The 27,567-nt window shown below is 35.6% G+C and overlaps 1 protein-coding gene across 3 annotated transcripts in view; it reads right to left on the bottom strand.

Moving 5' to 3' along the window:
* The window catches only part of PPFIA2 (PTPRF interacting protein alpha 2), a 232,043-nt gene that overhangs the window by 70,878 nt on the left and 133,598 nt on the right, over nt 1-27,567 (bottom strand). For all 3 annotated transcript variants that reach the window (XM_081956679.1, XM_081956680.1, XM_081956681.1), the window contains exons 4-7: nt 24,563-24,664; nt 21,911-22,075; nt 17,609-17,683; nt 6,162-6,278 (exon numbers count right to left, since the gene is read on the bottom strand). In XM_081956679.1, coding sequence (XP_081812805.1) covers nt 6,162-6,278; nt 17,609-17,683; nt 21,911-22,075; nt 24,563-24,664 — 459 coding nt within the window. The remainder of the gene's footprint in view (nt 1-6,161; nt 6,279-17,608; nt 17,684-21,910; nt 22,076-24,562; nt 24,665-27,567) is intronic.

Below are 27,567 nucleotides of genomic sequence, written 5' to 3'. Positions count from 1 at the left end.
ACTAACAGTTAACAGTTTTATTCAAATCGTAAAAGCTACCTAAACTATTTGCCTCCTGCTGATTTCCACAGAGTCAATGAATCACACTTGAACTTCCTGACATACAAAAAATTCATAGAATCTCAGCAACATGTTCTGAGAAACGTATATTCTCTAGAGAGCGTGACATTATTAGAGTATGCCTAATTGTGTCTTGTATGAGTCAGAAATGCACAAGTGTTCTATGATTTGAAGCTTGTGTTCTGCTTGAACTAGAAACTCCAATACTGGAGGTTTTAAAGAAGAGATTGGATAAGTGTTTGTCTGAATTTCCTGGAATCCGGAAATTCAAAGACCAACTGGCCAGTGTGCATGCATGTGCCGGCCACCTGGTCTTCTGGTTTCCGGCATGTGTATCTGCACCAGCCAGCTGGTCTTTGGGTTTCCAGGGCTTTAGCATGCATTTCGCGCATTCTAGAAACCAGAAGAGCAGCTGGGGAGGGCACATGCGCCCACAGAGAGGTCTCTGTGTGCCATCTCTGGCACGCGTGCCATAGGTTCACCATCACGTGTATAGGGGTTTTTTGCTAGAGCAGACGGTTGGACTAGAAGACCTCCAAGGTCCCTTCCAATTCTTTTATTCTGTTATCTGTTCCATTTCTTGCTTGGCATTGAAATCAGTATGCTCCTGCTGCAAAGGCAATGGAACATTCTCTGAAGGCATATTTCAGGCATGAACAATATTTGGAAAGACGTGCTTAGCTAATTAACCATTTAAAAGACTGATTAAGTGCTACTAATTTTATTAAACTAAAAAAAAATCTGCCTAGTATTTTCTTGCTTTAATATACAGTATTGGCATTCTCAACAACATAATTATGCAGTTTATCAGGTATTGTGAATAGCCATATAAAACAATAAATTACCTCATCAATATACTAGCAATTGTTAGCATATCATTTAACATTATATACTAAATTTTCTACAAACATGTTTACAAAGATATGGCAGGTTTGTGTTTAAAAGATTCTCTAGCTATAGCAACAAAGGCTGAACTAGCCCTTTATAGAAACCTGATTAGCTAAGAAATGTCCAGTTGAGTGAAGCCACATCCATTTACTGATGAAACTCTAAATTTATTCTTAATGTATTTGTTTACTTGTGAATCTCTGGCTTATTATTCGTTACTATCTTTGTGTTAAAGATTCAGTTTGTAGAATTTAATCTTCTGGAAGGGAACTAATGGTGCTGAATATAGGTGGTCCTCATAAACATAATGGAGCCTTACTATCACAGTTGCAAATCAAGACCACAGTAAAATGTATCACCAATGTGACTGACCCAATTTTACATCGTGTTTTGAGCATTCTTTAAGTGAATGTTATAATTGTTAAGTGAACCAATGGTTTCCTATAAGCCAGTTTTGCTGTAAACTGGAAATTAGTACCAGTTTTTGGCAAAATTATTATAAATGCAATAATGTGATTGTGGGATGCTGAAAATGATCATAAATGCGGGCTCCTTTTTGTGCCCAACCTGCAGTCATAGGACTGGGGGAGGGGTGTGTGTGGCCACTAGATCTTTGGAAGTGGGTTGTCTGCCATAAATGTGAACAGTCGCTAAGACATCAATCATAAATCGAACACTGTTTGCATTGCTGAACTACAGTTCCTACTTGAGCAAATTAAGCAGCCTCATCTAAGTATGCAACAAAATGAAGCAGAAAAATGACTGAAGCAATCCAGTCTTCAGATCATCATTCATCTTCCTACCTCCTCTATGTACATGTATTCGTTTATTTTGTTTGTGCATTGTCCATACTGTTCTTATGTGTTTTATTGTACGCCGCCCTGAGTCCTTCAGGAGAGGGTGCGGCTAAGAAATAAATTTTATTATTTTATTATTATTATTATTATCAGAAGTGTATCACAGCGGCCAGTTGTTTCGCCGGATTTGGCATTAATTACTAGTCGGGCCCCACCCAGGGGCCTAGGACGTCGTAACGTATTTTCGTAATATACGTGCAGATCCAAGCAGTGCAGCCTTTTGCATTTGACTGATGGTGATTTTGTCAATTTTTAACTGTTTTAAATGTAATTCCAGTGCTTTTGGAATAGCACCCAGTGTGCCGATTACCACTGGAATTACCACTGCTGGTTTGTGCCATAATAGTTGGATTTCGATTTTTAAGTCCTGGTATTTTGTGATTTTTTCATATTCCTTCTCGGCGACTCTGCTATCACCTGGTATTGCGATGTCTATGATTGTAACCTTATTTTTCTCAACCAGTGTGATGTCTGGTGTATTATGCGCCAGTATTTTATCCGTTTGTATGCAAAAATCCCACAAGATCTTGACCATCTGACTCTCGATGACTTTTTCAGGCTTATGTTCCCACCAGTTTGTTGCTGTTTTAATATTATAATTTTTGCACAAATTCCAGTGGATCATTTGTGCCACTGAATTGTGCCGCATTTTATAGTCAGTCTGCGCGATTTTTTTACAGCAGCTGAGTATGTGGTCAACAGTTTCATCAACTTCTTTGCAGAGTCTGCATTTGGCATCATCAGAGGATTTTTCGATTTTGGCCTTAATGGCATTTGTTCGGATAGCTTGTTCTTGCGCAGCCAGGATTAGTGACTCTGTTTCTTTCTTTAATGTACCTGTTGTTAACCATAACCAAGTTTTTTTACTGTCCACTTTATCTTTTATTTTTTCCAGAAATTGACCATGTAATGCTTTGTTCTGCCAACTCTCCATTCTTGATTTTATCACATCTTTTCTGTATTCTTGTTTCGTCTGTTGGGCCTTCAATAGATTTTTGTTCTTTACTTCGATTAATAGATGTTCTTGACTTTCTTTTAAATAATCAGCCAGTGCATGTTTTTCTTCTTCAACTATTTGCTTCACTTGTAATAATCCTCTGCCACCTGATTTTCGGGGCAGGTATAGTCTATCAGTGTCACCACATGGATGTAAACTGTAGTGCATTGTCATTAGTTTTCTGGTTTTTCGGTCCAAAATGTCCAAATCAGTTTGTGTCCAGTTAACTATACCAGCTGTGTATCTTATAACTGGTATTGCCCAGGTATTTATGGCCTTGATTGTATTTCCACCATTTAATTTGGATTTCAAAATTTTCCTAACTCTGTTGGTGTACTCTCTCCTGACAATAGTTTTTACTTCTCCATGTTTGATGTTATCCAACTGCAAAATGCCTAAGTATTTGTAGGCTTCATTTTCATTGCATTTAATTAGTTGGCCATTGGGCATTTCAATTCCCTCACATGTAGTGATTTTGCCCCTTTTTATGGATACAGTGGCAAATTTTATATTATTATTATTATTATTATTATTATTATTATTATTATTATTATTATTATTATTATTATTATTATTATTATTATTATGACTGGGATCTCTGTTTATTGAAAATGACACATGAAAATGCAGGGTTCTGGTTAGCATTCTCCTTTTTTTGCCTTTGTCTCCTTTAAGAAATAATTTTATGTAAGGAAACTTTTTTAAAAATGTTATCCTCTGGTCATCAAATCACATTATGAACCCTCCACGGATATATGGAATGCTTCACATTTTATTACAAGTAGAATTTTAGAAATAACATCCTTGTAGCAAAAATAAAAATAGAATTCTAACCCAAAGTCCTAATAGCGCCAGACACCCGATAGTTTTATGATTTGCTAGCATTGTATGAACTGTGTAGCTAACGGCAAAAAGTCTGACAGCCTTACACAAATGAGAATTTTTTAAAAAAAAATGTTTTAAATGTTGCCTTCCAATATGAAACATGTTAATAAAGATTTCAGATAAAGATTGCATTTGATATATATTATTTTATATATTCAAAACAAACAAAATCCAATAATGATCAGTTCCTGCACACATATTTTCAAGATGATATAAATTAGCATATGATAATCTAGTCTAAAAATTACAAAGCAAATTTATCACAGATTTAGAGACTGCTTTGTTCCAATTAAAGGACAGCAATACATTTTTATTCTTTAATTTTACAGGTCATGACACAAAATTTGATCATCCTTTTATTTATCTTCAGATCTGAACTACCAAGAAACCAGATACATCATAGATACAATGGGAGGATCATAAAATCAGAACAATAAGAAGTGCTGTCTAATTTTACAGAATGTACATTATTTTCTATTGATTCAACCTCTCCAGAACTTCAAAGGCAAACTCTCATTATACAGAACTTTCATACGTGTTCCAAATAAAACCACCATGTATATTGCATTATACTTGGCCAATATGCTAGTTCTTCTGCAACTGAGAATTATTATACTGAATAAGCAACTGCTTTCAAGGAACAATTATTTCTATCCAGATTAAAGTGATTTAGAACAGCAGCAGTGACAAATCCATTTGGCAATTCATTTCTGTTGTTTGCTCCAACACATTCCAACTGTAGGGCCACAGGTACCTCTGGAGAAAACACGTCTGAAGCCTAGTCTCCATGAAGAAATTACCGTATTTTTCAGAGTAGAAGATGTACTTCCCCCCCAAAAAAGAGGGTGAAAATTTGGGTGCGTCTTATACACCGAATGTAGTCCCGCCCACCTGCCTGCCCCCACCCTTTGGCCTCTGCCTCCCAGCAATTTGCCTCCTTGCAGCAAACAGAAAACAGCTTGTTTCAGCTTCAGCAAAATTTGATTAGCACAAGCAGCTGATTGTCAGTTGGATTGGCCTCCCGACCATCAGCTGTTTCAGGCTTCAGGGATTGCCATTGCCTATTGCTGCCTCCCTGCGCCCATTTTCCGTCTCCACACACCCCATTTTCTGCCAATTCTGATCCCCGCCACCTGGAATGGGTGGAAAATGGGGCATGCATAGGCCGAAAGGCTGAAAACAGGGCTGTGAAGGCAGTAATAGGCTATGGCAATCTCTCCAGCCTAAAACAGCTGATCATCATGATCAGGCTGATGCAACTGACAATCAGCTGCTTGTGCTAATCAGGCTCTGCTGAAATTGAAACTGAAACACACTGTTTGCTGCAAGGAGGCAAATTGTTGGGAGGCAGAAGCAGATTTTTCCCCCCTTGTGCTAATCAGCCTAAACTGAAACAGGCTGTTTGCTGCAAGGAGGCAAATTGCTGGGAGGCAGAGGAAAATTTTTTTTCTTGTTTTCCTCCCCAAAAGCTAGGTGCGTCTTATACTTCAGACTGTCTTATACACCGAAAAACATGGTAATAAATTGGCACCAGTATAAGCAAATCAAACCTAAGGATGTCAAATTTCATCTTAACCAATGAAATAACCATTTTAACATTCTAATCTGTTTCTCTCTGTTTTGAAAAGTTCAGCCTTGGCTTTCAAACTGATGTTGGAGATACAGTTAGTTACTCAAAAAATTGCCTTGAAGTACTTTAATTGGTTTAGTTCCTAAGAGGGATAATTAGGGAGTAACAAATTGAATTTAGCGTAACACTGGTGCTAAGGTTTGTGGCTCTTTTTTATAAAAAGAAAAACGTAGTGGAATAAAATAGTCACCTTTGTAAAGTGAAAAAAAAAAACCTAGATCACAGCAATTGTGTGTTGGATACTTTGATCTATGAATTTGGCATGTTTTTTGTGGGACCTAGTACACTGGAAACTAATCCCAAGGGTTAGGAATTCCCAAGGTATTCAAAAGCTGAACTTCAATCTTACTCAGTTTTGATGCCATTAATACATTATATTTCACTTAAAGGCCAAATGCTGCACATCATCTGAAAAATGTATTGCAACCAGAAGCATTCATAAAATCTTCAGACTTCATCAGAACAATGAAATGGATCTCATAAAACAAGCTCTGTTTCTTACATGCACGCAACATCACAATGTCCATACAAAATGAATTGAATTATGATCGTGATGTATGTGTCATGATTTCTCAACCTGTTCCCAATACAGATCCCCCCAGTTGTATCTGTTCTTCAGCTTTATGCAGGATAAATATGCTTTACCATTGCCTTAGTTAAAAACAGGAAAATGTTACATTTGTCTCAAAAATAAAGGAGATTTGTTGAAGCAATGCTACTACTGCTACTACTACTACTAGTAGTAGTAGTAGTAGTAAGTTATTAAACATAAGATTAATAAACATAAAGAGATTTTAGCTTTTCAATCCCTGATGACTCTACAAAAAAGAGAAATAATTTATACCTTTTCATGCATTTTTTGTCCAGGCTCCATTCCTTTGATATGCTCTGTAACAGGTGGACCCTCTCCTGATGTAATTTTTCTTTGAATGTGTGCATTTTGTTCACGTAAAGCTATAATCTAGAAAATAATTTAGAATAAATTCTTAATGTAAAATCCAAACAGTGAACACCATAAATTTACAGTATGTCTTATAAATCAGTATACAACTAGATGATGTGATCAAAAATGGTAAACAAAACGTGATTTAAACTATTTTTATACTTTCCATATATGATATTTCATTGTGAAGAAATAAGAACGTTATACAACAGTGGCAAGTATTCCAAAAGTTGATGATCTAGTAATTCTTAGCATTCCTCAACATTAGCATTAGTAGCTTGCTGTTGGGGGTAACAACTCACTAAATAAAGAAGATCAGATGTTTTCCTCATTGCAAAAAGATATAAAGAAACACATAAAATTGCATTACATTCTATGACACAGTGCAATGAGAACAGTAAAATCCATGAAGCCATGAAGTAGGATATGCCAGCACATTGAATGTAGGACTTAGAATATTAAATTCTATAGTTATAATGCAATTTATGTAAGTAATTCAGAACATAAATGTGCATAATTTTAAATAAGTAAACCTTAAATGATGCATTACAAGACCAAGGTTTAATGTGGTTGGCATTTTTCTTAAACTAGAATCTAACTAACTGTCCAAATAATTAATATTACAGATAAAAAAATAAAAGTTTAGCTTAAGAGAAAGAAGGACTAGGGGAGACATGATAGCAGTGTTCCAATATCTCAGGGGTTGCCACAAAGAAGAGGGAGTCAAACTATTCTCCAAGGCACCTGAGGGTAGAACAAGAAGCAATGGGTGGAAACTAATCAAGGAGAAAAGCAACTTAGAACTGAGGAGAAATTTCCTGACAGTTAGAACAATCAATCAGTGGAACAGCTTGCTTCCAGAAGTTGTGAATGCCCCAACACTGGAAGTCTTTAAGAAGATGTTGGATAGCTATTTGTCTGAAACGGTATAGGGTTTCCTGCCTAGGCAGGGGGTTGGACTAGAAGACCTCCAAGGTCCCTTCCAAATCTACTATTGCATTGTATTGTATTGTATTATTGTATTGTAAAAGAGCCTTATAAGACATCTATTATTTGACAGATTTCTGCTATGTTATAAATGTGAATTAAATGTGATTTAATTCAGATTTCAATAACATGTTATTTGTTTGAAAGTTGAATCAAGAGTGAGAGATTTTAAAGGCAAAATGACAGTTATGTCACATTCCAAAGTCTTCAGATTCAATGTCATGAAGTGCACTGTGAGAAGTCCAATGAAAAGTGGGATAGGCAGGGGACAAAAGCAACAAGTGGTGGAGATGAGATGGCAAGCAACTGTTAAATATGGCTTCATCTAATCAGCAGAAAAGTTCTTATTTAACCAGGCTGTTTTGAACATCCAAGACACTAAAGCCAAATTCAGCTTAATTAAGATGTTTAAAGTCCAGGGCCCGTGATTTACAGCTGAATCCAGGTCCAGGCAGCTTTACAATTTATTCTAAAATAGAAATTGCCACAACAATTAATCCTTGGAAAAGGTCATATCCATTTTGCATTCAAAATACAGAGGATTTTTTTTTATGTAGAGGCCTGCAAAATATTTCAAGCTGAAAGGAGCTATAAATGTCTTGAACACAGAAGACCACATTCTGGACACTGTCCCGAGCTTTGTTTTAAAATTCTTGCAAAGTCGAATTCAGCTGAAATCTCTCACTTGATGCCACATAGCTAAATAAGACGGCAGAATCTGCCAATTTAGTTTTGTTAGTTTTATTTCCTATCTATGACTTAAGAATACAAGGAGAGTAATAATCAGACCAAGACTTATCAATATCAGAATGTTTTCACATAGGAACCAAAAGGGAACCTGCAAGCAGAATATGAATGCAACAGCATTCTCAGTTATGTTCCCTAGAAACTGGCAATGAGAAAGATAATGTATACATACATATTCTTTTGCACATAAGCATATTTTTCATTTGTGTCAGTGTTGACTCCTGGTGACTACATAGATAAATCTTCAAGATTTTTTTGGCAACATTTTCAGAAATGACTTTCCATTGCTTTTACCCAGTTGCTCAAAGAAAGGTCTAAAAGTTGTATTTCGCTGCTCCTAGTTCAGTGCCTTACTAATAGACCAACTGATTGTCACTTTTAACATCCTTATGAAATCAAAGAGTTCAAACGAAACTCAAAAGTCATCTAAACCAATCCCTTTTTAGTGCAGGAACTGCTAAAGCATTTTGGAGAGATGGTCATCCAATCTCTGTTTAAAGACACTCAGTAAAGGCAAAGTATTCTGGCTTCAATTTTTTACTACCGGTTCTGTGGGCGTGGCTTGGTGGGCGTGGCAGAGGAAGGATACTGCAAAATCTTAATTCCCAACCCACTCTGAGGGCAGCCAGAGGTGGTATTTGCCGGTTCTCCAAACTACTCAAAATTTCTGCTACCAGTTCTCCAGAACCTGTCAGAACCTGCTGAATTTCACCCCTGCCTTTGGGACAACAGAAAAATCAGTGGCTCCTCCCTCTGTCTAATGACAACATTAGATACAGTATCTGAAAAGTGCTATCTTTTCTGTACTACTTCCTCTAGCAGAAGTGTTATTATTCTCCCCTTAATAGACTAATGCTCTTTTCATTAAATTACAGCATATTTAAAACCATATGTAAAAACCATTAAATTATGTCAGGCTAATTGTACGCAGTGAAATTTGCTTCCAGTTAAATTGTTTAGAACATGCTACAATGATTTAATTTGATTTTTAATATAATTAAAAGGTTTTAGTAGATGTTTATAACATTTAGAATTGATTTAATTTTAAAACACCCAATTTCCCTTTCCTCCCAATTAACAGGATCACCTTTTACTATGGGCAAATAATTATGCTTGTTTTTTTAATCAAGATGCAGATTTCCTGTATTATTTCATTTTGCTTTTTATCTGCCACAAATTCTGTTCACCTTGACTCACTCAGCTTGCTACACAATTGTACATAGATGTAGAACATGTAGTACACAGTACATCTACACAGAGGATACAGGCTGAATAAAATGCCTTAGGTCAGACCTGCACCTTGTGTTTAATATCTTGAAGATGCCAACAATTGAGAAAACACTGTGTTCTTTATATAGCTTTTCAATTTCATAAAGTTCAAAATCATATTCGCTTTGATTTTGGAAATAGTGTTTGTAAGCTATAGACATATTATCAAGACTGTACCAAAGGGCTTTTGAAATTTCCATTTGCTTCTAATTTGAGTTGACTGCTCCTGTTGAGTTCCTTAATATGGATAAAGGGATCAAGGATTTTTGGCCAATTGAAAGGGATCAAGGATTATTGCCAACTATATCACATTCAAATGAACATATTTAGTTGCAGATCTTTACTCTGCTGTTTTAATGGAACGTGTAGATGACCTTGTGGGAGGAGGGGAAAGAGGTGTTCCCTAGAAAACAATCAGACAAGAGAGACTGGAGCCTGCAGTGGCTTAATAGTCAGAGAAAGAAACTTAGGAAGGACTAATGGATCAAAAGCCATGGTGGAAAGTTTATACTTTCAGATTTGTAAGATCTTGTTAAGGTATCCTTACAATAAAGTTGAATTAGCTCATCTAGTCATGTTTCCTGTCTAATTTACTTTGGAAGTCTGACAGCAACTAATCTTATAATGCTATTCATGTATTCTTCATTTTTCAACATGAAGATAAGGCTTTGCAATGAAAGTAAATGGTGGAGGCACCATGGACAAAACTTCATATAGGCTTCATATAGTCAAAAGAGTTCTTGAAACAGAATATATTTTACATGAAAAAAATCTTGAGCTATGAACACAATATGGGATATTAATGTTTACATTTTGAAATTTGAGGTATTTTAAATAGGAATAATATTTCTTGTTAGTTTCAATAAGAAAAAATAATGAGATATATTTCTGTTTGTAATTTAATTAACATGATATTCCTTGGGCAAAACTTCTCCAGGCTGCTTAAAGAAGACTTGTAACAATTGATTTGAATATGTGGCAAAAAATTAACATGCTTTAATTTAAATTCCTCCAGCAAGAAAATGCCCTCTCTGGCATTTCATTAATACATATCATTAATATACACTCATACAGTATTTATTATTGTGCTACCTGAAAAAAATGTTAGAGGAAAGCTAAAATCTTTATAAGAACTGTCAAACTTATAACTTGATTCAATATCTAGGTTTAGACTCTGTATTTCCAAACCACTAATTTTTCATTAGCAGACACATTTGCTGTATTTTAAATGATTATGTGTTTATTAAGCAATTTCTGATATATTAGTTTAATGAAGTTGCATTGCAGAGTACCTCTGGAGTTATATCTAAACCAAAATAAAGGATGCTATGCAACACAAAAAGATTTTTTTATATCATATTATGTGAAAAAGTACTTGAGTGAACCTAATAATATAGTTCTTGTTTGGAGTATTGCTTAACATATTAACATTTCTTTAAGCCATTAACACCTTACTATATTTCATTTATTTTTAGAGGATTAAGTCCCCTAGCACAAGACTGCAGTCACATCAGATTCCCAGAGGTGTGACAGTTTTAAAATTAGCAATTTAAATTATTAGGAATTTGGCATAGTGATATTAAAGGTCCACAGGGCACAACATTCAGGAAGATTATGAAAAAGGAAACATAAAATTTCCATACCACCATGCAGGAAATTCCAATATTACTATAGTACAATAGTACTGATACATACACACCCCTGTGGCATTGTGTTGTATTCTTTCTCATCTAATATATATGTTTGCAAATAGCTCAAGAATTTTAGGAGACAAAATACTTCCCCAAAATTGGGTTCAGTTTATCCATGGAAGGGTTTATCCACCTGTATATGCAGAAATATCTTTAAAGTATCCATACATCTTGTATGTACTTGTAGATAAGGCCCCAAAAGATAATCTGATCCTCAAATTTTTAACCAAAATATGTGTCTTCCGGTTCCTGCAGGCGACGGACGTGCTGTCCGCCGCTCGTCTCCTCGGTGGGCTCCGTAAGGAGCACAGGGGGCCTTGGAGGGGTCTCCTGCCGCAGGGCGGCTCGCTGGAATCCCCCGGACTTGGCGGCAGCCGGCAGGGGTGTTTTCAGCCTTGCCCCAGGAGCCGGGGAGCGGAGGGGAACATGGTACAGCTTCAGGCTGTCCGTCCTTTCGCCGAATGGGCTCCGGGAGGAAGGAATTAATCCAAGGAAGAGCGGCTGAATGCTGGTGGTGGGGGAGCCATCCTGATCTCCTTAATTGTTGTTAAAGGATAAGCAGCAGACTATTGTAAGTTCGTGTTCAACTTATTTGAAACTGAAGATTAGAGGGGGGTGTTTCTTTTCTTTACCCCCCCCCTCGGATTAAGCGGCATTTGAATTAGCTCTCTCTCTATTGGAGTGGAGAGAGAATAAAGGCTGACTCGTCACTTGAACTAACTATGTGAGAAAGATTGTTATCACAATTGCAAGAGATGATTGCTGAGCTGTTCTTTTAAAAAAACTTTATGGAGATCTCTGTCTTTCTCCCTGTGAAAGGAGGGGCCAATATGGCTCCCTTCCGTCTTTGTTCTTGCACTTACAAATGAAGTCTGCCTTTTGAAACTACAATCGGGGAAAAAAAAACCTCTGGTATTGTTTTATTACCCTCTCTGAGGGAAACCTGGACCTCTCCTGTTACATGGTCTTCCTGGACTTTGATTATTTGACTTTCCCCTTTCTGGTGTGCCTCTGTGCCTTGGAACTGTGAAGGAGAATTAACTTTTCCCTTTTGGATTTGCCTGCCCCCTTGGACCGGCACAGCTGCGCACTCCACTGACGCCGTTTTCTTTGTAAAAGACTTATACCATCTCTGAACTCAGACAAATGGGGCCTAAGAAACCACCAATGGGCAAGTCATTTTCAGCTCCTGCTTCTGACACCTCCAGTCCAAGCATGCAGCAAACGAAAATTACTTCATTTTTACAACAAGAAGGGTCTGGAGAGAGCTCAAAAGAACTATCTGTTACCCAAATGTTTCAAGAAATTATGAGGGGTCAAAATGAGTTGAAAAAAGAGGTGACAGATCTTAAAGATGAACTCAGAGGTGTTCAACATCATATTTCAGAAAAGAAACAGAGAATTCTGGTGTTGGAGGAGGGGGCGGCTGGGCTGGGGGAGACTTTATGGCAAAAATGGAACTTGAAAGAATGTCCTTTTTTCTCAGATTCCAGAACCTACCAAAGACAGAAAATGAAGACCTTAAGGATATTATGAGTACAATTTTAGCAGAATACATTAAGAGAAATAAAGAACAGTTGTGGTGGGATATGGATCTGGTTTACAGGATTAATTCAGCATATGCTAGAAGTCATAATGTTCCAAGGGAGGTACATGTTAAATTTCTCAGGAGGACCACAAGGGATGAGGTGCTAACGGCCCAAAGGGAGGGACCACTAAAATATAAAGATGAAGAAATCACCATTCTTAAGCAAATTCCGAAAAAGATAAGAGAAAGAAGGAGGAAGTATTCCTCCTTATCAAAGAAATTATACAATAAAGGAGTTTGGTTTAGATGGTTATTGCCAGAGGGAATGTTGATTTTTTGGGAGGGAAATAGAATTAGAATTTATACAGTGCAGGAGGCTGAAGCCTTCATTTAAAAACACTTTTATCTCCTAGAGGACGAACATAGGGAAGGTAGTGAAAAGGGTAGCAAGGTACAAGATATGAAGGAGGGGGGGGCTGTGGTTCCACCTGGGGACAGGGAGGAAGGAGCAATATCGAAAAGGCTCAGGTCACAAAAATAAAAGTATTTGAAATATTTGCAATTGTTGATATACTAGAAAGTGACAAAGGAAAAAATGATTGAACACATGATTGATACAATGTAGAATAAGATTCTGTTTTTTGCTTATCTTTTATATGTTGTTTTTAATATTGTAAAAAATGTGAGATTTGGAGGGATTTCTACCACTAGCATGGGAGCTGCCAAAATTTTCTATGTACCCTTTTACCTTTCCCCATAAATGTTTAAAAATCAATAAAATTCTTTTTAAAAAAATTAACCAAAGTATTATTTAAAATGTGCCTGTTTGACCAATGGATAAGTCAATTGTGATAACTGAAGCATACAAAGCATAAGGCCATCTGGCATATCTCTAAGTAACCTTATATACATTATATATAAACCAGACAACGTACATCTGCTCAGACCCCAGAATCAGGCATCCTTCCACATTAATAGGGCACTTTTACCACAAATTTTAAAGTAACATTGGGAGTGGCTAGCTTCTAATAAGAGAATGACTAATTTAATTTTTCATCAAAACTAACAATTAGAATAATTGGTCAAATAGCTACCCAATCATATACAAAGGGAATAATTTCATACAACATTCATATTATAGAATAAAAGAAGTAATAATGAAATGTCCCACCACTTGGTATATGGATTGCCATAGTACTGCTAAATCCCAAACTATACTCTCTGTCTCTCTCACACACACATACAAGCAAGGAGAAAGAGAATAACTGTCGAACAATGGAAGAATCTGTACCCCTTCAGATTTTGTTAGATTACAAAACTCATCAGCTCTAAACAGAGTTACAAATGCCAGGGATGAATAGGAATTCAGTCCAACAACAACTGAAGGGCCAAAGGTTTCCTACCTTTGCTTTATAATTTCATCTTCTGAAACATTTAAATCATTTTCAAAAATGTTTATCTTGGCATAGCCTAGAATAATATTAAAATAGAGATGTCTACAGCATAAATAGTCATGAAGGGTCAAAGGCTAGTAGTCAGTCATGAGGGATAGGACTCATAGCAGACATTCCAGAAGATCATCAATCTGTGATGTTCCATGCATCATGGATGGTCTGCAAGGGTGGACTGGCATTGTCATAAGGTAATGTTACTCTCATGGAACAAGATTCTTCATGGTTCAACTCACTGAAAAAAAAGTCCTGTTTCAAAAAATGTTTCAATAAAGTCCTTCCTAACTAATATATGGAGTAAAATAATTTAAATTAAGAATTTTCTATGCAGCTGCTCTATAAAATGAACATTGTCTTTTGGAAAACTGCTTTGCAAATCTTGGTAAAGTTAATTTATACATTAGCATTAAGTTCAACATTGGCACTATTTTTTGCAAGATAAATTCCCCTGAATGATTTCTATGAGTGCTATTACAGCTTTATTCCCTACAGAAACAAAGAAGTGTTTTGAGGAAATGACTCTTTAGGGAAAGAAGCTGCATGTGAAAATTAATGTTCAAACAGAGATTTCCTCCTGCGTTACATTTCTTGCATTGATCCTAGGACAATTCTATGAGCAACCTAAGCAAATCCCTACATGTTACTGCTTTTTTCTTTTACAAGTGAAGGAAATGATTTTGAATTATGGGCAATAAGCCTTTTTGGGGAGGATTTATTTTTAAGCTCCCTAGAGTTTATTTTTTTCTTGTTTGGGGCAGACCAATTATTTTTGTATTCTTTGACCAATTCTGAACTCAGTGTTGGAATTATGAAGCTCTTTTTAGCCGTTGTGTAAAACCCTATAATTGCATCATTTGTCTCTTGCCCAAGAGCCTTGATGCCAGTTGGCTGCATTATCTGGGTGGGCAACTAATCAGTAGTTTATTTCATGGGTGAGAGTAATGCTGCAGAAAATATACAAAATTTTGAACATAACTTACGTTTTTTTTAAATGTTAAGAGTCAAAATTATTATTTTGACTCCTCTAAGTTATAAAGACACATGATTACTTCAACTCATGGCAAACATACAATATACACATAGTTATAGTGTATAATATAGTATATAGGCCATAGTACATTACCATTATGGTGTTTCCTTCTGAGGTAAGCAACATTTTACCAAGTACAGAAAAGGAATAAGAAATAATAAAAAAGGAAATTAAAGGCATAAAATAAGAGAAACAGAAACGAAATATAATCTATGACAATACAATTCACCATGCGTATACCTTTCGACTCTTGCAAACTATCCTTGCTTCTATCATGTCTTACACCAATTCATTTGTTCCTTCTCTGCTCTTTAAACTTTTCAACTGCCTGTTTTTCAGAATGTTGTTCACTCCACTAACCACTACTTTCAGATCTCCCTTCCTCTTAATACACTGATTCTTCCTTGCGACACTTGTTCTGTGATTTGATCCTTGTTCATTCTCTATATGACATACAATGATCAAACTAATGGACCCATTCATTTTACCCTGTTCTTTCTTGATTCACCTCATTGACTTAAGTAGTCAGAATTATACATTTAATTTGCATTTATCTTTCTCTGATAAACCCATTTCTTACTTCGCTAAAATAAATAGCTAGAAGCATGCTATTTTCTCTTCTTTCAACATTCATTCATCAAAACAAACTACATTCTGCTCATCATCAATCTACCAGCCTTTGACCGATTGCTATATGTAGCAAGCCAATGTTGTCTCCTAGTGTCCAGATAGTTGTCTTACCCTCCAATCTGGTTCTTTAGGTATCAAACTACCCATTGCTGCTATAATTGAGCCCATCCACTTTGCTGCTAGCCATCCTCTTTTCCTTTCCATTCCTTCCATATTTATGGACTTCTCAAAAGAGCTTGGTCTTCACCTGATGTGTCCAAAGTAATTTGAGCTGGTCATTTATGATCCGAGTAAAAACTCTGAGTGGATTTGTTTGATTCTTCTTTTTTTAAAAAAATATTTTCATGTGATATATTTCTCCATTTTTTCATGTTCAGCAAACATTCTACCAAGGTACCATGATTCATCTACTTGTTCTATTTTTTTTCTGCCACTTATTTATTACTCAGTCCATTTTCAAACAAAGTTATCTTGACCAATATATATTAATTTGTAATTTATATTCACAGGTATATCAATCTACTTAACATTTATTATAAATAGTTTGAATTCTTGAGCATGAGATAATCTGCAATAAAAAAATACAAGGACATTTTCATTCTTTAAACATACTTCTAAGGTACGTGTACACATGGATAATCATAAACTGAAAACACATATTCAGAACAGACCTTTTCCTAAGCAGAGTGTCAACAAATCCTGTTTAATTCATTACTGGATTTTTAAATGGCCCAATCACTTTTTCTTTATGTTTGGTCATGCTTTCATCTAGATTTTTATATCAACTAATATTCTGGATTCTATTCATTCAGAATGTTGCAAAGTTTGTTCTCCAAATTCATATATGGCTCTCCCATTAACATTATTACTGGAGCATAATGTGTAACTACCGCCATCCTATGAATTTCTACTTTCACACCCAGAATATTCTAAAGGACACCAATGGATACATACATTCAGTGCAGTTCTTATGAATGAGTTACATTCCAATATGTTGTTTGTAAGTTTGTTTTGTTTTGCACTGGCTTTCTTTTGTTCCTCACTCCCAGGCCAGGCCAGTTGTCTGATGGGCCATTGTGACCCTTACTAGAGAAGGGCCACTGGCAAGGCAACCAGGCATCACTGCCCCATCTAACCACAGGCAAAGGGAGGAGGTACATGCTGGCCCTAACAGCCATTCTTGTGCTGCCTTATTTGCCTAGTACAAACCTCTCTGAGGATGTTTAGGGAGAGATGGATGTGAACTGTCTTTCTATATATATTTTTCTTGTCCACCCAATCTATGGAAACTGGAGGCTTGGTTGATATTGCTGCCAAGCATAGCGTGCAGCACACCATAAACTTACCCTTTCCTGCCTTCCAGAACCTTCTAAGTTGGAATTGCAAACAGTCAATTCCAATTTCATATTGGTGAAAGTTTGAAAGTTCATAAATAATTCTGTAAATTTTAGCCAGTTTATTCCAATCTAAACCTTCATGTCTCTAAATGTATTCATAAACTCTACTATAATTTCATTTACTTATTTACTCTTTTTATCACTTACATTCTTACATTCCAGTCACAATTTCCATATGCAATGATCATCAATGGGTAAGTCTACAAATAGCACCAATGCTCATTATGGCGTTGCTCAATAGGAATCATGCAGCATTCCTTGCAATGATGCGGGCAGCATTGATCTATTCTGGCACATGCTAGCTTGTATACCAACAATCAAAACCAATGCTCCAATGATGCTCACATTGCTCTAGAATCTCTAAACATTCAAGTCAACAATTAGTTTTCCAAGCCAATATCTTGTTACTCAGACTCCACCCACTAGAAAGTTTATCCCATAACACAATTGCTCGTACTTAGATGATCTCAATAAAAAAGTGTTCCTATAAATTAATTTATTCATTATAAATTACATTTATCTATTAAGTTCAAATTAAATGATTTTAATCCAGAGAATCATTTTAAAAAATGTTTTATCCCATTTAGAATTAACAACCAAGAAAATATGTTTTCTTACCTCCTGATTAGCAGCTGTTAGTTCCTCTTCAAGCGTGGAGACCCTTTCTAAGGAAACCCTTAGTCGTTCTCTTACCTAGAAAAGAAAAAATATATTATGTAGTGATTTGTTTTTGATGTTGCAGTTTATGGATTCCATCATTAAACTGCCCACATGCTATATACCTGGTATCTAGATATTTTCAACTCTTCTCCATCAACAATCAATAATTAAAATAGTCTTGGCAACAAGAGTCTTACATTTTATCTATAGTGGGTCTATGAATTTCTGATCTGGTAAAGAATTGCCTAGTGAAGCACTGGCTAAGAAATGTTTACTGCCTATATTTTCTTTTAATCTAATGAACCCTTGTTTTTCTTCTGTTTCACACTGGATAGCTCATAGGCAAAGATACAACTATTTCAACCAAGTCACTCTTCTTCACATAGCCATTCTGAATTTGCTATTTCTTCTTTATCCATCTTCCTCTTCTCCAGAATAAATTCTCAATAATTTACTTTGCAATTTATATTTTATTTTACTATTTCAGTAGAACATCCTTTCTCCAGGAAATCTTTCCACTCATCTCTATTTCTACCTCCAAGGTAGATTTTGCAAATACATTACTAGTATTCTAGGAGACCTTATTCCCAACAGAAGGAAAAGCAGGGCTGTGATAAATGTAAAGACACAAGTCATAAAAAACATGGCAACAATAAAATGGCCACTCTGTATCTTTGGATGAGATATATACAGTGGTGGGATTCAAATAATTTAACAACTGCTTCTCTGCCCTAATGATTTCTTCCAACAACCAGTTCACCAAACTGCTCAGAAACTTAACAACCAGTTCTCCTGAACTGGCTGAATCCCGCCAGTGGATATATTCTCTTTGTAACTAACTATAAACAATATTGTTGTAGGGTAAAATGTGTATAGGAGATCCTGGAGGAAAAGCAAAACAAAATACATAATGACCAATACATATAAAGACTGTTGATTTCCACTATAGTGGACCATCAATCTATATCCAGGTGCCTTAAGCTGTAGTTAAAAAAAATAATTTCTGTTACCAGTCCACATCACACATATAGGCAGAACCAAAGGTTTCTCTTTTTTTCCTTCCATAAGTTTGGTGGGATTTCCTTTTTCTTAAACAAACAAATAATTTAAGCCTATTTTAAGATTTATAGAACAATTTTCATTTGTCTCCATAAAAGCTGTATTATTACTTTTGAGGAATGCTGTATTTGGAACAAGCTCTGAAGATTACAAAAATTGGCTTGGTTTTGCCTGTGACTTTGAATTGTTCGCACCTGTTAATATACCATCATTTTTTGAAGCACATTCACACTCTTCTCTCCTCTTCTATTGTGACTATAAGAAGATTGGAGGTATTTGCTTCCATTTTCAATTAATGGTTTTTCAAAATGTCAAATTGAAAAAAGTCATTAGTTTCAAACATGACTTCTCAGAAGAAACAACTTCAGCACTGGATAATGATATTTTACTTGTTCAGAAAATAAAATTAGCTGGAATCCCAGCTGAGATACAGTAATAGCAATAGCAATTTAGACTTATATGCCATTCCATAGTGCTTTACAGCCCTCTTTAAGCAGTTTACAGTCAGTATATTGTCCCCAACAATCTGGGCCCTCATTTTACTGAAGGATGGAAGGCTGAGTCAACCTTGAGCTGATGAGGATAAAACTCCTGGCAGTGAGTTAAATTAGCCTGAAATACTGCATTCTAACTACTGCACCATCACGGTTCTTATAATGAAGTAAACTACAATGTTGTTCAAAATACAAGCAAATGCTTCTGATCTATCTCCAATCAAGCTGGGAACGGCAAGTGGAGAGGGAAGTGCTAAACTCTGATGTTTACACATACGCAGATCAGATTAATTTAACCCAAATTAATGTCATGGAGAATGAGCAAAATAGTTTTTTTAAAAAATATGCATTTTTATCCTTTATTCCTAAACATAGACATTACATTTTCATCTCACAAAAATCACATATTCTAGCTTTTCTATGAAGACCAGGACTGCTTTCTCTTGACAGTAATAAGCATTTCATTTCCGTAATCTCAAAAATATTCTTTTCTATCAAAAATTATAAATTGCTATTTGAGTGTCCTATCAAATTTTATGAATTTCATTTAACTGACAGTGAAACAACAAAAATTGCCTTTTTTTCTTAAATATTTATGTGAAATAATAACAAATCATTTTAGCTTTGTGCTTATGTAGCTTGATATATTTATTTGGCATCAAACAATTCAGTCTGCTAAATCCAGTTTACTTGTAGGAAGTAGAATTAACACATAGAATTAACAAAGAAATATATGTACTAAAGATACAATGATTGTCACTAATTAAAAAGAATGCTGAAATGTTATTATATAATTGGGGGAGGGAGATATTTTTAATACCTAAAATAAATTCTTTGTTGAATGTTCAGACTAGTGGTTTATTCATTAACATGCTGTAAGAACACATTACATTGCTATTTTTCTAATGGTGGGTAGCTTTGAGGAGAAGTTCTCTGGTTTTGCAAACTGAAATTAAATTATGAAAAAAAATATTGGCCTCCAAAGACCATTTCCAGCAGTAATACATTATGCAAATTCTGACTACAAAAATTAAATTTAATCATTATGAAAACTTAAAGGTTTCCTGGGACTTTGTAATATTGTTTGAATGGTGGAATAAAATTATTCTCAATAGTTTATTAGTCCTCTAATAATCTAATAGCCCGCTGCAAGACTCGCTGGAAAACTGTCATAGATTTTGAAAATAAAGATCATATGACTGCAGCAATAACCCAGCAGCAGTCAACATACCAAAACAATTTCCCCAAATTTCATTCCCCAGATTTTGGACACATTCTGTAAATTAGTCCATTTGAAGTTATCTTGATTCAATAATTGGTGCCTATATTGTGCACTGTTTTGCCCAGTTCAATGTTATAACAAGAGTTTTACTAGAATATAGATATGTTTTCTACAAATTAACTCTGGTTAATTGACTCATTTGAAAATACCTACGAATTCTAACAGTTTGATCCAGCTTGAACACTACATGAGTGGAATCACCTCTATGGATACTGCATTTAGGACTCAGAGCTTTGGACATTTTTTCATATGAAGATTGAATTGGTTAGGATTCCCCAGATTAAGAATTTAGATTTCTGTGCATGTGATGTATCTGCTATCTCCAATGCACATTGGAAGTGGGAAGCAAAACTTATTTTAATCAATGTTACAGTTGCAAAATGGAGAAATACTATCCTACCATTTACTTTCTTATTGTGACACTTTTATAGTAAATTAGCATTAAAAGTAAGATCTTTCATCTAAGTTTAAGTTTTATTAGATTTATAGACCGCCCCCTCTCCCCGGGAGAGTTATATAATAGTATAACTAGGTCTGCTAGTTATACTATTAAAGTTAAAATCTAATTTCCTCACTAGGCAGCAGGCAATCTATGATATTTCATTTACTGCAACCATTGAAGGCATATTTTAAATTGTTGATAATAAACTAGCAACTTGATAATCCTCACTAACTCTTTTATTTTAGGTCAATGGAAGGCAGGCTCTTAATAAAGTAAATTAATACAGAAGAACAAAGCACTTCAAGCAATGTTAAATTAAGTGGAATTTAGTTTAGGGTGACATAGTCTTTCTCAGATCAGCCAACCTCACAGGAGTGTTGTCAGAGAAATACAATGAACACAGATCCTCATATATGCAATATTAAGATCCTGGAGAAAAAGGTTGGATTTTAATTCTTTTCTTCATCATTATCATGAAAATAAAAATGTTTCAAATATCTGAAATGTTGGAAAGTATGAACTTTCTTTCAAAAACTTGGGAAGAGAAATCGATGCCTCTGTGATAATCTCAAAAGACTCTGCCTTTGTATGTTGGTGAACTCTAATATCTGCTCTGGGAATTAATAAATGAGCTTCAAAAGTCATAAAATGTAGCAATAGTTCAATGTTTGCTTTTTGAGACAGGAAAAAAGAAAGAAATGAGGATTGTACAAATTCTCGATGAAGCTAGTTCTTCTGAATAATCTGGCACTGACTTCACCAAAGGGCACATCACATCCGTTCAATCAGCACAACATTTTGGCATATTTTTTTCCCCTCTGTTGCTATTTCAAGAAGAACAACAACCAAAAAGACGAGGAGGGGAGTAACATCCTTAAATGATCATCATCACATATGTCAACAGGATGAGAAACAAATCTTCAGTCTGGGGGAAGCAAAAAGAGAAATTGCAAAATAAGCAAGCATTTATTTCCATACTGTACCTTTTCATCTAAAGCCTTATGATGCTCAAACAAAGATTTCAATGCTTTCAGAACTTCAACTTCACTGGAAACTCCCGAGGGAGACTGTGCTTGGCGTTTCACCACTGTCATTCTCAGTGACCTTTCATGTCTTGAAACAAGGCACTCCAAATGTTCCAGTAACAGCTGTTTCAACATGAAAAAGGTAGCTCATTAGTACCTAAAGCTCAGTGCCACTGTATTTCTAAAGCCTAAAACAAAATCATAACAAAAGTAGCAATATGGGAAACCTTAAAGCATTCCCCCCCCCCCAGCTTCTATGTCAGGGGTGCTAAACTTGATTTCATTGAGGGTCGCATCAAGGTTATGTTTGACCTTAGGGGACTGGTGTGGGCATGGCCAGCTCAATGTCACTCATGTTGGGGGTGCAGGTGGTGGCCCAAGCACTCTGCCACTGAAAATGGACTTCCAATCAGCTGGGATGGCCTCCTGCAACCCTCTGCCAGTGAAAACAGAGCTCAGGAGGGCTGATTGCCCGTTTTCAGTGACAGAAGCACCGTGGGTTGGTCCTTTGCTATTTCCAGGGTGGTCCCATGGGCCAGATCTAAGCACCCTATGGGCTGGATCCAGCCCTCAGGCCTTGATTTTGACACCCCTGTTCTATGTAGACAAGATAGCAGAAAATAAACCCATACATAATAATTATTGGAACTCTTGGAATAAACTGCATCATTTTCATTTGCTATTTGTTTATTCATTAGTTAGAACTCAGGAAAAAAATCCTAATGGTGAGAGCAATCAATCAGTGAACTACCTTGCCTTCAGAAGCTGTGGGTGCTCCATCACTGGACAATCACTTGTCTGAAATGGTTTAGGGTCTCCTGCTCAAGCAGGGGATTGGATTAGAAGTCCTCTGAGGTCCATTCCAACTCTATTATTCTATGTTCTAGATTTATATAGCATTTTCCTGCAGGAGCTCAAGTGATGTACCTGACATTTCTTCTTTCTACTTTCCCTCATAACCAACTTATGAGGTAGGTTGGATTGAGAGAGAATGACTCACCCAAAGCCAACCATGGACCATCCATTGCTGATGGAGGACTTGAATCTGAGTCTCTCTGGTCCTAGTCCAGTTCACTCTAGCATAATATCAGGAGTGGTAAACTAAGAAAATCTAATAATATGAATATATTGCTAAATGAGACAGAATTGAAATAAACTACAGGAAAAACCCAATCCGTATATAAATAGAAGTGAAAGTATATTATGATTATCTTAACATTTAACTGATAAGCATCAGCTTGAATCAAAATCAGAAGGAGCCTCAAAAATAAAGGACTCTTTACTGATGGGAATGCCTCATGATCTACTATGCTGGCCCAGTGAAGGGTGATAGACTTCATAGTCAAATTCATCCATATGTCTTCCATTCCTATGGGAAGATTAGCACCTGAGTTTCTCTTTGGCTAGTCATGTACTTCAGTCACCCCTCAACTAGCAATTTCCTTGTTTCATGACTATTCACAAATACAACTGGAAAGTTGTATAAATATAAATGGAAAGGAAAACATATTTTTTGACCAGTGCACATATTTAGGACTAAATTTTGTGTACCTGATAACAAAAGCCTTCAGTGAGAAACTGATTAAGATATGGTTACCTTCAGGCAACAGTACCAGCCAGCTGGAGGGTTTTAATCAACTAATTAAGGTCAGTGAGCTTTCCTTCAGCACTTTTTAGGGATATGTTAAACAATGGAAAAAAACAGCTCAGGAAGATTGCTTGTCTAAGTAATCTCTTAGTCCCGGGAGAGGGACAAACAAAAAGAAAAATAAAACAAATTAGGCACAGGCCACCATATGAGAAAACTTTACCTGAATGAAATTTCTCCCTCCCTCCCTCCCTCCCTCTCTCTCCCTCCCTTCCCCCCTTCTCTCTCTCAAATAGTGGCAATTTTGCTTAATAGCTGATTTGTTGATACAGAAGATACCTATTTAGTACTTGACGTAATTCTCTGTTGTCACTATTCCCGCAAATGAAATGGGTTTCATAATCCTATTCATGATGATTTGATTCTAACTTTTATATTGAATTTTGGCATATTTAATACAAAATGAGCAAAAAGAAGGGAAATGTTAATTTTGTAGCACTGCTTTTGAAAGATTTCTGGTAGATAAGCCATTGTATACTAGCATTTTCAGGAACTTACCTGCTATGAACAGTTGGATTTCTTAAGCATTATCTGGGAACACTCATCATGTCATGAGTTCAAAATGTTTCATAATCAATTATCACTAAAAGGTCGTGTGATGTCAGTAGATTAACAGCCACAATTTTCTCAATCATTGTTCAGGTGTCAGCTATTCAATTTCATATGTGGGTCAAAAACTAGACTGAGCAATTTCTGGGCAACTAATAAAAGCCAGGTGATCTTTAAACTTACAGTAAAATCGATTTTAAAAATGGCTCAAAAAGCTACACCTGAAAATAGAATTAATCTCAAAAATATAAAAATCTGAATTTGAGTACAAAAGAATAAAATGCCATTAAGTTATAATATGATGTTTGCTCTGACAAGACCTGTACAGATCTAATACTGCCGTCATTACATTTCTTCAATAACTTCAGCTCTATTAGTAAAAGTCTTAATGCTGTAAGTAGTTTTCTACTTACTCTTGTATTATTCCTTTCAGCTTTCAATTCTGAAATTTCTTCTTCTTTTTCCAGTAGTTGTTCCCTACATGCATTTAGTTCTTTTGTAAGTGCAGCAAATTCCTGCAAAGTTAAAAAAATATGCATTATTTCAAAAAATTTCATAAACATTTTTCAATTTCTCATTAAAATGATAAATGTAATATAATGAAATGCTTTTGAAATCTTTCTTTATATTAAAAAAATTTAGACAGCTTTAAGAATCATTTTGTTAGAGACTTTGAAATTAAATAAAATTTAAAAAGCACTGTAACAATTTCTTAGCTTTTTCCAAAAAGTAAAAGGTAAATGACCAGGCAAACCTCCCCATAGCTGTTATTCTGTTAAATCATTCACCAAGTTTATTCTCAAGTACATACATGGTTACTATCTCCAAAACTTTGTTGAGCAATGTCATAGTTTCAGCTAATAATTACCAAAGGGAAAATCTAAAAATAATACTGATAATTGAGAAGTTATTAAATAGTGCACCATGATGTATAATTGGTATGGCTAAGATTTACACCTAGTAAATGAGAAAGTTAGTGACTATATTCATGGTTTTCAGGTGATCATCCATGTCTCTGTCCAGTCATACATACATACATACATACATACATACATACATACATACATACATACATTCTACACGTGCATAATAGTTCCATCAGAAAAAGTGATTTGGGACAAGAAACAAACCTACATAACATATTCACAAAGAAAACCCTACCATTTACACATAATTCCCCAACTATTATAAATATTTTGGAACAAGAAATATCACCAACATAGATATATAAAGAAGGGCAAGAAGGTGGATTACATGAATGCACAAATTACAACTCAAAGAGCAATAGTTATAGATGAGCAACTTTTTCTTTCTCATGGTTGTCTCTGTACGTCACAAATCTGATTGAGTAGCAAGTATGGTGGTGACAGTTGTCTTCTGGGAGACAGTAATGCTCTATTAAAGTGAGCATTTATTCTGGCCCTGACTGTAAATATGGCAATACTAGAACAATTTAAAAGGTTTGAACTAAGAGAATAATGATAGTTCTTACAAATGCCCTCTAGATGAAGATAGGATGAGCTAAGAGTAGACCCTCAAGGCACTAGATAGGTTGAAAGGTAAGATGTAAAATTGGTAAGAAGCATTACCTGGAGCAGAGATACAAAAGTGCCCATCCTAGAGATCTAATGAGCCAAAGCAATTTCCTTGCTGTAGCAGAAACCCTGTAAAGTTACCATGCTTAACTACCAGAACACCATTAAGTTGCCAAAACTGCAACATTTCTAAGATTGGTCTTATTTCACCATCAGGCTTTACAACAGTGAAACAACAAGGAAAAAAAGTAAACCTGTTGGAGTGGAACCAGTTTAATTGTGCTTTGTGCAAGAGAACTGAAGACTTTTATAACAGCAATCGCACTAAATGGGAGATGCAATATAGATGCAATAAAGTCAACAAAGGCAACAGAACTGTACTGCTTTTCTAATAGGTAGTATTGTCAGCACCTAATAATTGATGGTGAGAATTTCCTCCCACACTGAGAAAATGAGCCACCTCTGCATAGATATGAAGAAAAAAGATATAAAATTTCCAAAGACTCATTATCACTCTAAGGTCTAATTTTCAAGATGACTGGCATATTGACTGATTTGTTACACATTGTTTTTGTCAGAGGATAGTCAAACCCAGATTATACTTTCAAATTCTATCCTACTATAGCAGGGATTCCTGAAGAAAAGATTCAGAAACATTCCCTGCAGGCAATAATCATATCACTAAGAGTTCAATTTTCAGGGTGTGTGTAGTAATTGCTGGAAATGATGCCTTGGTGGCTTTGAGACACTACAGGAGACCTTCTCTTACCCATTTTAAAAAGTACAAATGGTAGGAGAATTTTGAGGAACAGTTGGAAATGATACACTTCTTGATATTCTTGATAGAGACCATGATATAGTAGACATGACGAGGGTAATACAGGTAGTCCTCAATTTACAACCATTTATTTAGTGACATTTTGAAGTTACAGTGGCACTGAAAGAAGCGTCTCATGACTATTTTTCACATGTATGACCATTGCAGGATCCCTATGATCACGTGATCAAAATTTGGATGCTTGGCAATTGGCATGTATTTAAGATGGTTGCAGTATCCTGGTGTCATGTGACCATCTTTGCAAATTTATGACAAGCAAAGTCAATGAGGAAGCCAGATTTACTTAACAACTGTAGCAAGAATGGTCATAAAATGGGGCAAAACTCACTTAACAATTGTCTTGCATAGCAATGGAAATGTTGGACTCGATAGTGATCATCTCAAGGACTATCTATATTTATACTGACAGTAAAAAGGATACAGTTATACTGACAGTACTCATGAACCGGAGGAAGGAGCAATAGCCATGTCATCTGCCAAATTTGATCTTATGTGTTGCAAATTTTCTTGTTATTGGTAAAAAGATCTACCTAATCTCAGTCAAAAAACAGTCACTGTTAGAAAGAAAATTAGAGTGTTTTATGTAATGTAATATTACATGTAGAGATACATTGGTTCCAGATTCTAACTTCAGTTCAGTTGCTTGAATTCTTATAACCCATTCCATTATCTCAATATTCTTGCTATAGAGAAATTTTATGAGAATTGGAATGAAAAGCAGAAAAAAGAAAAAAGAAAGAAAATAAGAAACATTTCTTTTTATTCAGGAAGCTGCTAAAAAGTGTAAGAGATCTCTCTCTTAAATATTCCACAATTTATTTTGGCTTCCTTTGATAAGATGGAAGGAGTGTTACTGAATTCCTCAGAATTAGAAATATTTACCATCTTCTAGAGCCCTGGTTGATCCAATTAAACCAAAGACACTTAGTTTTTTTGTATTTATTTCAATGGAGTTAGGCACAACTGCTCTACAAGAGGACTGAAACAGTCCGAAATGAGATCAGAGCATATTTTGATAGACCCAGACATCTAGCAGCCCTAAAAC

This window comes from Natrix helvetica, assembly GCF_964273705.1.
Source record: "Natrix helvetica genome assembly, chromosome: 6".
NCBI classification, from domain to species: Eukaryota; Metazoa; Chordata; class Lepidosauria; order Squamata; family Natricidae; genus Natrix; species Natrix helvetica.
Note: the sequence above shows the minus strand (reverse complement) of the source record. Positions and strands in the feature narration are given on the sequence as shown.